Here is a 12,977-nt window from a genome sequence, read left to right as displayed (position 1 = left end):
GTTTTACATTAAGGAATGATATATGTGATTAAATTGGTAAAATTAATAGTTACCTGGGATTTTATAAGTTACACAAAAATGAAATATGTAAATTGAAATTATAATAAAATAGGAAAATATAACAGAAACAGAACTGAACATTGTAGTTGGAAGATAGTTGGAAGCTAAGGTATAATGAGAGTGGGAGTAATCTACAGAACAGGTGATTTTGAAGGTTATGATGAGAACCTCTACATGCAAATGGACTGGACAAGTAAGCATCAATGTCTTATTATGTGTGATTTTAATTGGCCTCTAATTGATTAGAGCAAATGGGAAGGAAACTGGACATGGGGAACAAAATTTTTAAATCAGCTAGATGATTGCTAGGGAAAAGAATGCACTAAAGCCCATGAACCAGCTGACATAATAGGGCTTGACAGTACAGTAACCAGTAGCAGGAGGTGATCACGGAGTTCTGCGGAGAATGATGAAGAGAGAGAGAGAGAGAGAGAGGTAGCAGTAGTTAAAGGCAAAGGAATGGGTTAGAATTTCAGAAAGGAAATTACGATGGTGTAAGATGCTACATGGCCTCTATTAATTGGTATATATCTCACAGAGAGTGAACACAATTGAATTGTGGTATACCTTTAAAACATTGATTACAGAAGCCTTGAATGCTTATATGCCATTAAAAAAAATACTCCACAAGGAAGATTCCAAGTTGGATGAATAAGGAAGTTACCAGATTACTTGAGCAGAAAAAGATGGCATGGAAAAGTTACAGAGCAATAAAAAGTACTGACGCGTACAACTGCTACAAAGTGATCTGTAATAGTGCCACAGAAAAGGTTAGGCTGGCAAAGGCAGATTATGAGAAATCACCAGCAAAGAGTGGGGATCAGGAATTCTTCACATATATAAATGCAAAGAGAAAGACAAACCAGATCGGATCTTTATGTAATAGATATTGGATAGTATTAGATACCCCAGCTGAAGTTGCAGATGAACTCAACAGTTCCTTTGCATCTATATTTACAGAAGAAAATCCCTTTGTGTCAATGAGAAATTATGAGAGGGAAATTGAAAAAAAAAAAAAAAAAAAAAAATGTAATTAATAACGTTGAAATTTCACATGTTTATTTAAAGAAAAAAAATGTGAGAACCTATAGGCCAGTAAGACTCCTAGGGGTTGATGGCATATAACCAATAAGCTTAAGGGAGGCAGCAGGTGGGTACATTGAACAATTGAGGCTAATTATGAGAGCATCACTGGACTCTGGAATGATTTCATTGGATTGGAAAAGTGCAAATGAATCTCCAATACATAAGGGTGATTCTAAGAGTGAAGTGGGAAATTACCGGTTGGTCAGTCCAACTTCAATAGTAGGAAAAATCGTGGAGGCAATGAATAAGGGTAAAATTCAGGATCGTTTAAGTAGAAATAGAATTCTGAAGGATACACAGCATGGTTTTGTAAAGGGAAAATCTTGTTTAACGAATCCGGTTTGTTATTTTGACAGGGTCACTCTAGAACTGGATTTAGGGAATAATTTTTACATTGTTTATTTGGAGATCAGCAAAGCATTTGACTCAGTCCCACATGAGTGGTTACTTTATAAGCTGGAACAGGTTGGAATCACAGGGAAAATCCTTAGATGGATACCTGGATGGCTTCAGGGCAAGAGGCAGAGGGTTGTGATAAATGGATATTCCTCACATTGAGTTGATGTAAGAAGTGGGGTTCCTTAAGAATCGGTATTAGGACCACTGTTGTTTTTGATTTTCATAAATGACATTGAAATAGAAATGGCCTGTGTTCTCAGAGTTCATAATGTCAATAAGTTCAGCTTTTTCTGAGAAATACAGAATACGGGTTTATTAAATTCCTTTGATAGGAAGACGGGTAAAAATAAGTTATAATAAACATACATCGATAGCTTTCGGGTATAGATTGCCTTTCTTCAGTTGAAAAACATTGGTACAAAATAAATAATAAAGAATACCCAGTATGTTGGTCATGTGAAGTGAACTGAGTGAACATGTGCTGACAACAATTAGCAGTTGGAAATAGAGACTTGTGGCAGCAATTGCAAAGCTTAGGTTTGCTGTGTGCGCCAACGTCCATCATTCAGGAGGATGGCTGCTTCAGTGATGGGATGGCCTTTGTTCTGGTTAAAAGAATCATGATAAGATGTAATGTGTAGCGATTCTAACCAGATGTGATGGCAGTACTGACGAGAACAGTCGATAAACTTTTAATATCTCGTTGGGGGTTGATGTCATGCTGGGTTGACCAGAAGTGTTCGGCGAAAGCTAAGTGCTCCACATCAGTGGAATGGACTGCTCTCTCTCTCTCTCTCTTGTGCTCAGCGACTCGATGTTTGATCCTTCTGCCAGATTCACCAATGTAGCAGCCTGTGTGGTCACGGCAGCAGGAAATGTGCACTGAACTGCTCTAAGAGTGGGGGAACCGGTGTCTTTACCTTTGACACAAGTGACCACAACTTCCTGCCTGGAAGCTGCAGGAACTTTATCCCATCACTCCATAAGATCTTTGACAGTTATTGTAATAAGTTCAGGTAGTATGTAATAAAAGCCATTGAGGTTGGTTCTAAGGTTTGCCCTGTGGTCACGGGACTGTAGGTCACATCTATCCAATGCACTAGAGGGGTAACCGTACTTGGCCAAATCTGTCTTTACTCTATCAATCTTATTACGTCTTTCGTTTGTAGAGCTGGAGTAGGTCCAAGCGTGGGTTAATAAGGTTCGTGCTGTTCTAAGGTGACCATGAGCATGTGCTGACCGATAGTGAACTGGCCAGCACACATCAGTTTACGATGGATGAAGGTCCTTAGATGCATGCCCTTGCACCAAACAATAATATCCAAAATTGGAAGAATATTGTCCAATTCCAACTCAACAGTGAACTGAATGAAGGGTGAAAGAGTTAAGATGCTGTAAGAGTCGGTCTCCTGACTCGCGAGGAATGATGGTAAATATATCATTGATGTAACAACACCCAAAGGCTATAGGGACTAGCAGACCCACAAACGTGTGATTCTCTAGTTCCTCCAGGGTTCCTCAGTTAGCCGTAACTGAGCTGACAGGGGCACCAATTGCCATACCGAATCTAAGCTGAAGACAAATCTCTGCCCTCAAATCTTTAAAAAAAGGTTGATTCGATTGTATTTCTACCTTTTACCTGCAGATAAAGGATGTTGAATGGTTGTTGTAAATCATTCAATATTTATTTCAATTTAAATCATATTAAAACACGAAAGCCCTGTCTCTTTTTCAAGACACTTCCATCTGCTAGCCTTTATTTGACTCTCTGGTAAAGATCCTAGAGCGTTTGGAGGCCAAGGTTAACAGCCTAGTATACTGTTGTTTTAAATCTGGCAAAATCCATCGATCTATTTGCTGGATGTTTTGGGTTGCCAGATACCCCAATTCTATGGCTTGCTGAAATTCCATAAACAAGGTGTTCCTTTAAGACCCATTGTTTCCTGTTGTGGTTCCCTGGCATGAATTGTCAAAATTCGTTACCGACCTACTTTCCCTTTTGTCGGCAAGGCTGTTCACACAATCTCTAACAGCAGTGAGTTTCTTAATCTAATTTACACTCTATCCATTTTGGAGGATCAGGTTATGGCATCGTTTGACATTGTCTTCAGTATCAAACTCTTTACTTCAATTCCTGGTTAATTGGCCGTCACGTGCTAAACAACTTCTGGACAACGACCAAACCCCAAGCAGCAGGTCTTCTCTTTCTGCCAATGACATTTACACCGCTCTTAAGTTTTGCCTGGCCAACCGGGCTAGCCGGGTGGGTAAAGTGCCTGCCTGGCAACCCAAAGGTCGTGGGTTCGAATCCCGCCTCGGGCTTGGATCAAAGTACTGCAGAAACCTTGGGAGGTGCATTATGGCCACAGAAGCCTATGCGCCAACAACTACCAAAAAAAAAGAAAAGTTTTGCCTGACTGGTAGTGTGGTCATGTATGGTGACTCCCTTTACCAGCAAATCCATGGTACACCTATGGGCACCCCCATCAGCTCAGTTACAGCTAAAACAGCTGTAACTGAGCGTACGATTCTCTAGTTCCTCCATTGCCATGGAGGAACTAGATAATCGTACGTTTGTAGGTCTGCCTGTCCCTATAGCCTTTTGGTGTTGCTATGTTGATATATTTACCATCATTCCTCCTGAGTCAGGAGACTGGCTCTTATAGCATCTTAACTCTCTTTCACCCTTCATTCAGTTCACAGTTTAGCTGGAGTTGGACAGTGTCCTTCCATTTTTCGATATTCTTGTTCAGTGCAAGGGCACTCGTCTAAGGACCTCCGTCCATTTTAAACTGATGTGTGCTGGCCAGTTCACTATCAGTCAGCACATGCTTGTGCTCATCTTAATACAGACAAACCTTATTAACCCACGCCTGGACCCACTCCAGCTCTGTGGATGAAAGATGTAATGAGATGGCTAGAGTGAAGACGCATTTGGCCAAGTGCTGTTACTGCACTAGTGCCTTGGATAGATGTGAGCTACAATCCCGTGACCACATGGCAAACCTTAGGACCACCCGTAATATTGAACCAACCTCAACCACTTTTATTCCATATTATCCGAACTTGTCAGCAACGGTCAAAGGTGTTAATGGTAAAGGGCCTGCAGCTTACAGGCAGGAAGTTGCGGTCCCTTGTGTCAAAGGTAAAGACACTGGTTCTCCCACTCTTACAGAGCAGTTCAGTGTACCGCATTTACTACTGTGACTGAGCAGGCTGCTACATTGGTGAATATGGTAGAAGGCTCAAAAATCAAGTCGCTTAGCATGAGAGAATGGTCCGCTCCGCTGATGTGGAGTGCTCAGCCATCGCTGAACACCTCTGGTCAACCTAGCATGACAGCGGCCCCCCAACCATTCTCATCAGTACTGCCATCGCATCTGGCTGGAATTAGCATTAGCATTAGTAGAGGCATTTGATGCAAGAAAGCAAGCTTATGCAGCATCAGCAAAAAAAAAAAAAAAAAAAACCCACTTCCACTTCACCCCTCTGTTCGTTCAAAATACCTGTCCAGCTGAGCCTTAAACTTATTTAGGCTATCAACCTCCACCACAAGGGATGGCAGTCTGTTCCACCAACCAACCACCCGCTGGCTAAAGGCAAATTTCCGCATGTCTATCCTACATCTGTCTTTCCTCAATTTGAATTTATGCCCTCTCAGGTGATTTTTCTGAGCTAGAGGAAGAATCCCATCAGCATTGAGCATGCTTAAACCATTCAAGGCTTTATACACCTCTATCAGATCACCTCGCTGGTGCCTAGTCTCCAGACACTGTAATTTGCAAAACTTAAGCCTTTCTTCGTAAGAGCACCCCTTTGTTCCATTCACTAATCTTGTTGCCCTTCTCTGTACTCGTTCCAGCAGCTCTACATCCTTCTTGAAATGAGGCCTCCAGACCTGTATACAGTACTCTAGGTGTGGCCTGACCATTGCCTTATACAATGGAATAATCACCTCCTTATCCCTGCTGGAAAAATTCCTGTATATCATTGACAATACTCCATGAGCTACTCTTGCAGCCCGTCTGCACTGCTCAGAGAACTTCATATCTGCCTGCACAATCACCCCCAAGTCCCTTTCATTCTCTACCACTGTCAGTGTAGTACCACAGAGTTGATACGTTGCTCTGGGGTTGCTTTTTCCCATGTGTAGTACTTTACATTTGTCAATGTTAAACTTCATTTGCCACCTCTCAGCCCATCTGCTCAACCTTTCCAGATCCTGTTGCAGCAGCATAGTGTCAGTAGTGTCCTTGACAACCCTGCCAACCTTTGTATCATCTGCAAACTTGGACATTAAGCTTGATATACCATCATCAATATCATTTATAAATACAGAAAACAATAATGGACCCAACACTGAGCCCTGAGGGACTCCACTAATAACATTAGTCCACGATGAGCAGTGTCCATTGATTACCACTCTCTGTCTTCTCCCCCTCAACCACCCCTTTATCCATAGCAGCAATTTGCCTCCAATGTCACACTGCTCCAATTTGTGTAGCAGTCTTCCATGTGCAACAGTATCAAAAGCCTTTCTAAGATCCAAGTATATAATATCAAAGTTATTCCCTGCATCCAGTTCTTTTGTGGCTGCATCATAGTATCCAATCAAGTTGGTCAGGCAAGACTTCCCCTTAACAAAACCATGCTGTGTCTGAGCTATAACTGAAGTCTTGTCTAAATGATCCTGCAGTGCTTCTTTAACCAGTGTCACTACACATTTCATCTTGTCATGATTCTTTTAACCGGAACAAAGAAAGTCATATCCATCCCGTCATTGAAGCAGCCACACAACAAATCTAAGCTTTGCAATTGCTACGACAAGCCTCTACTTCCAACTGCTAATTGTTGCCAGCACCTGTTTACGCAGTTCACCTCACATGACCACCATACCGGGCATTTGTTATTATTCAATTTGTACCAACGTTTTTTGACAGAAGAAGGGCAAATTATTCCCAAAAGCTATTGATGCATGTTTATTTTAACTGTTTATTATAACTTATTTTTACCTGTTTTCCTATCAGAGGAATTTAATAAACCTGTATTCTGTATTCATCAGAAATAGATGAACTTTATAGACATAAATGACATTGATGAAGGGGTAGAGGGTGTAATGTCTAAATTTGCAGATGATGTAAAGATTGGATGAGTAGTTAATGATCACTGCCAAGCAGAGCTTCTTCAGAGTGACCTAGATGGACTTCGCGGAAAGTTAGAAAAATGGCAGCAATGCTTTAATCCAGCAAAGTGTAAGATAAGGTAAGCAAAGTGTAAGGAATTTAATAAACCTGTATTCCCTGTATTTCTCAGAAATAGATGAACTTATTGACATAAATGACATCTTTGGAACAGTAATCTCAAAATAACTTAACACTTAGTGGAGTTGAACTAAAGCCGGTAATGGAGGAAAGGGAATTTGGTGTTATATGGTCAGACATGAAGCACTTAGAGCATTGTAGACAGGTTGTAAGGAAGGCCCATGGTATCTTATCGATGATTTATCGGACAATTGCTAGTAGAGGTAAGGATGTCGTAATTAATCCCTTTCTATAAGGTTATTATTAGACCACACATGGAATACTGTCACATGGAGACTGCACCTAAAGAAAGACATTGTTCTTGTTAAAACGTCCAAAGAAGGGTAATTCATCTGGTGGGATCGGTAAAAGGGCATCCATACGAGGAATGACTTCAAATATGTGTGTTGCAGAGCTTGGAAACTAGACACCTTAGAGGAGACTTGATGGAGGTGTTTAAGGCTCTGAGAGGCATAAGTAAAATGAATGAGGACGAAATATTCATGTTTATAAATGATTCTAGAACCAGGGGCCATAAAGGTGTTTTTTTTTTTTTTTTTTTTTTATTAATTCAAGCATATCACAAATTCATGGTAACAGAATTCTTCAGTGTATTCTGCAACATTCTCTCCCACTCCCCTCAGTTTTGACTTATATTGGGTAGTTCCTGGTTCTCCTCCCTAGATGTGGTACAATGCATTTTCTGTTAAAATGTGGGAGGTTGCCGAGAAAGGTTGGCCTCAACTGCCCTAATTTTTGTTTATTTTGTTTATATAGATAGTATGAATATGTGAAAGTGAAAACAAAATAATGCTATATGATTTCATTTTAATAGGTTGCAGAGTTAGTAAGGATTTTAGACTAAAGATGAATATGGCTAAAACAAAAGTATGCCACAGAAAGGGATATAATGATTGAAGGAGCAGTAATTGAAAAGGTGGAGTCATATACTTATCTGGGACAAATCATTAGCTGTAATAATGATAAATGGATGGAAGTCAAGAGAAGAATAAATTTTGGATGGATAGCATTCAGGAAATATAGTCACATACTGAGGAGTAATAAGCCAATTTGTCTGAAACAAAATAATGAACCAATGTATACTCCCCACCATGACTTATGGAAGTGAAACTTGAGCACTCACCAAAAGAATGGAAGAGAAGCTGAGAACTAGACAGTGAAGAATGAAATGAATTATATTGGGAATCAGACTGTTAGATAAGAAGAGAAACACATGGATTAGAGAGCAAACTCAGGTAAAGGACATACTTATCAAAACTAAAGAACTAAAATGGTCTTGGGCAGGACACATAGCTCGAAGACATGATGACAAATGGACTAAGAAAATAACAGAATGGTACCCAAGAGGAGCTAAGAGAAAACCTGGAAGACAACAACGGAGATGGACAGGTGAAATTCATGAGTTTGTGGGTAGTAAATGGATGCCCATTGCACAAAACAGAAGGAACTGGAAAGTTGCTGGAGAGGCCTTCATCCTGCAGTGGATTGAAAATGGCTGATGATGAGGTTGCATTTTTGGATAATTTTTGTTTATTTTGTTATATAGATAATAAGAATTATGTGAAAGTGAAAACAAAATAATTCTATACGATTTTCATTTTAATAGGTTGCATTGAGCCTCTTCAAAAATTTTCCTCTGACAAACTGGACACCCTCAGTTTCAGATTTTCAAATACTTTCTAACTGGCTATTGTCCGATCTCTGCAGCCCAGTCAATCATTGTGCTAGAATCATTCTATCTCATATGAATTGGGAATATTCCTCACATGTAAGTAAACTTATTGAGCTTAATAATTCCTTTATTTTCATTAAAAAACTGTTTTAAATTTTTACATTTTACTCTGAAACATTGAAAAGAGAATCACATATTTATTTCCATGTTAATTGGGTGGACTTAATTTCTGCTATTCCACATCCATATTATTTGGAGATTAACTGCCACCCTCCCTATTGCTTATCCTGGCAATTGAAATATTTTTTTTTATATCACTGTATTATTTAATACTTTTAATATCGTACTGCATTTGTTCCTGAGTTTAATTTTGAAATATAGCAGGCCCCCGTTATAAACTGGTTTGCTTTACACTGATTTGCTATAAAGCCGTTCTTATATTATAACCCATATTAGACTATAATACTGTCTCAGCTCACTATAACGCTCTTTAACAGATTACATTTTTGGCATATTTAATGAAATCGTTTCATTTGATGGAGTCGCTAGCTTGAAAATGAATAGCAAAACAGCATTAAAACATTTCCCACGCCGACTTGAGAAATTTTCCCACGCTCAGTGAAATTTTCTCGCACGCTAATTTAATTGCAGTACAGTGACTTGTTACTACTTCCGAGATCAACATTTTAAAAAATGATCAAGTATATTGCCTGTAATATTTGTGTTATATGCATTTTATCCGAAGTCTAGTCTTCACTCAGTACAGAATTAGACATTGTGCATAACGGACAGTTTACTCGAACATTGTATCGTAATTAATGCAACCAACGCAGTTACATTTTCGAAGAGTTAATAATGGCGGATAAGAATAAAAAAGCAACAATGTCTGGATGCAGTATGAAGACTATAAATGTAAGAAAAAGACTGAATTTGAAAATTAAATTAGACGTTTTGAAACAAATCGATTCCGGTCAATGACAAGCGGATGTGTGCCATAATTTAGGACTTGCAAGTTTAACTGTAAGAACAATTATAAAAAAATAAAGAGTTAATTTTAGCAGCTGGAAAGATAGCTGTTCCACTGCAAGCAACTAGGGCTAGGCTGGCTATTAGGATTGAAATGGAAAGACTCTCTAACTAATTTTATTGAAGATAATATCCAATGCAGAATTCAGTTAAGTTAAATATTATTAAAAGAGAGAGAGAGAGAGAGAGAGAGAGAGAGATTAGTCTATATGATGAACTGAAGAAAACTCACCTAAAAAAAAAAAAATGTAGAACCATTTAAAACTAGTAAGGGCTGGTTGTAGATTTAAAATCCAGGGAGAAGCAGCAAGTGCAGATCAAGGAGCCAAAACTTTCAAAAAAGAACTTGTTAAAATTATTGAAGAGGGGTATTATGTGTTATACTTTCCAACAAGTTTTTAACATAGATGAAGAAGGACTTTTGTGGAAAGAAATGCCTAAAAGAAGTTTCATATTGAAAGAAGGAAAAAAAACATGCCAAGTTTCAAAGTGGCGAAGGATTGGTTGACTTTATTGTTGGTTGGTAATGCTGCAGGGGATTTAAAATTAATACCCCTTTTAGTTTATTTGGAAGAGAGCCAAAGTTCAACCCAAAATCGACACCTTTTTCATGATTAAATTCATCAATTAAAATCAATTTAGATCAATTAAATTCATGATTTTAATTGGAATTTTAAGTTTAATTTTGATACATAAGTAGTTACCACATAATTATATACGTATGTAATGCAGAATATTTTATATGTACAAATATTTGAATATTAAATATTTGACTGACATTTGTGCATCTTTTCCGTTTATTATTGATTAGGAAATATCCTATGGCACCGACCACAATTCACAAATACATATGTTACCTTATGGGAATGCGGCACTTGCTTAGCGCAGATTCACTTAGCGCTCTGTTTTTCTGGAACGAATTATCAGCATTAAGCTGGGATCACCTGTACAGCCTTGGTTAACTTGTTTTAACCCTTTTAAGAAGTAGCGAGTTCCATACATGGGCGAATCCTTACTTGGATTTTCGTTTTATTGGGGTCTCTGGAGTAATTTTCATTGAATTTTAAAATTTTATAAAAATGACAACATTGTATATATATATTTTTATTATTTTGGTTTTATTGCCCAGTACAAATATTGTCAAAAATCAAATCAGAATTTTTAACAGAATTATACCAAAAAATTTGCAAGTGAAACCCACCATACTTCTTTGATGAAACAATTCCTTTCCATCTATTTATATATTATTTGATTCAGTTTTATCAAATTCTGCATCTGATTCCACAAAAGTTCTTAACGTTTGGATTTACTCATTTTCTATTATAAACTGTCTGCACTTAGTTGGAACACATATGTGGCTGCAGCATTTACTTGAAAAATTTCAAGACAGTTTTTTCCTCCCGAGCCGACTTGTGATAAATGTAGATCTGTGTGCCACTGAAAAAGTTATATATAGCTTACAATTTTCATTATGAAATGAATACCAGATCCAATACCTTAGTACTTGCAGTCAGTGATTTAAGTCATGGCATAGAATGCTATTTGTGAATGAAATAATGAAACAATTTCTCAGTTACGATTCAGATTTTCTAGATCTTATGATTTGTATGTGAAGCAGTAATTTGATGAATGTAGCCATCAAATATTCTAAACAGCTTCTATTATGGATTTGTAAGCTTTATTTCATAGCAAGTTTCATCTATTTGTGTTTAGCTAATGAGAAACAAAATTAAAAGGATAAAATACTAATAGCTAAAAGGACCTTTATTTCTATCTGTCAGTATGCATTTCATAAGATATGTGTGTATTTGCATATAATAGTAGTAGTAGTAGTAGTAGTGGCATGTGATGCAAGAAAGCAAGTGTATGAGCTTATGCAGCATCAGCCAAAAAAAAAAAAAAAAAAAAATCGCACCATTCCCTCCAAATGCCTGTCCAGTTCCTCCGTAAATTTATTCAACCTATCAACTTCCACAACGACAGATGGAAGTTTGTTCCAGCAATTAACCACCCGCTGGCTAAAGGCAAATTTCCGCACATCTATTCTACATCTGCCTTTTCTTAATTTGAATTTATGCCCCCTTAGGTTCGTAATCTGAACAACTGGAAGGATCCCATTAGAATTCAGCGTGCTCAACCCATTCAAGGCCTTATACACTTCAATCAGATCACCGCGCAGGTGCCTAGTCTCTAGCCACTGCAATTTGCAGAACTTAAGCCTCTCTTGGTAAGAGCATCCCTTCATTCCCCTCACCAATCTTGTTGCCCTTCTCTGTATACGCTCAAGTAAATCTACATCCTTCCTAAAATGAGGCCTCCAGACCTGTCCGCAGTACTCAAGGCGTGGCCTGACCATTGCCTTATATAGAGGGATAATCACCTCCTTTTCCCTGCTAGCAAAATTCCTATATATCATTGACAAAACCCCATGACCCGCCCTGGCAGCCTGTCTGCATTACTCAGAAAACTTCATATCTGACTGCACAATTACACCCAGGTCTTTTTCATTTTCTACCACTTTAAGTGTAGTACCACACAGTTGGTATGTTTCTCTGGGGTTACTTCTACCCATATGCAGTACTTTGCATTTGTCAAGGTTAAACTTCAGTTGCCACTTCTTAGCCCATCTGCCCAAATTATCTAGATCATGTTGCAGTAGCACACTGCCATTACTGTCATTAACAACCTTGCCAACCTTTGTATCATCTGCAAACTTCGACATTAAGCCTGATATACCTTCATCAATATCATTGATAAATATACAAAACAACAGTGGACCTAACACCGAACCCTGTGGGACTCCACTAATAACATTAGTCCAAGAAGAGCAGCACCCATTGATTACCACCCTCTGTCTTCTCCCACTTAACCATCCTTTTACCCTTAATACCATTCTGCTCCAATTTGTACAATAGTCTTTCATGCGCAACAGTGTCAAAAGCTTTCCTGAAATCCAAATATATGATATCAAAATTATTTTTTGCATCCAGTTCCTTTGTAACCACATCATAATATCCTATCAAATTTGTCAGACAAGGCTTTCCCTTAACAAACCCATGCTGTGTCTGAATTATTGCTGCAGTCTTGTCTAGATGATCCAGCAATGCATCTTTAACCAGTGACTCCATTATTTTACCCGGAACAGAAGTTAAACTAACTGGTCTGTAATTACTCGTGTCACCCTTCGATCCCCCTTTGTGAATTGGGGATACATTTGCACATCTCCAGTCTGTGGGAACCTCCCCTGAGTCCAAGGACGCTCTCATAATTATGGCTAAGGGTTTGCTTAGTTGCTTTGCCGCCTCCTTTAATATAACTGGATAGATCCCATCCACCCCAGGTGCTTTTCTTATGTTTAAATTCAACAATTTCTCCTCCACTTGGCTTACAGTTATTCCAAAATCATTAAGTAT

At 38.4% G+C, this 12,977-nt stretch overlaps 1 protein-coding gene across 1 annotated transcript in view; it reads left to right on the top strand.

The window, feature by feature from the left end:
- The window catches only part of Epg5 (ectopic P-granules autophagy protein 5), a 1,526,775-nt gene that overhangs the window by 360,318 nt on the left and 1,153,480 nt on the right, over window positions 1-12,977 (top strand). The window contains exon 15 of the mRNA XM_090380318.1: window positions 8,473-8,634. Coding sequence (XP_090236444.1) covers window positions 8,473-8,634 — 162 coding nt within the window. The remainder of the gene's footprint in view (window positions 1-8,472; window positions 8,635-12,977) is intronic.

This window comes from Mastigoproctus giganteus, chromosome 8 (assembly GCF_048544385.1).
Source record: "Mastigoproctus giganteus isolate SK-2022 chromosome 8, ASM4854438v1, whole genome shotgun sequence".
Classification (NCBI taxonomy): domain Eukaryota; kingdom Metazoa; phylum Arthropoda; class Arachnida; order Uropygi; family Thelyphonidae; genus Mastigoproctus; species Mastigoproctus giganteus.
This window is presented reverse-complemented; position numbering and strand designations above follow the sequence as displayed.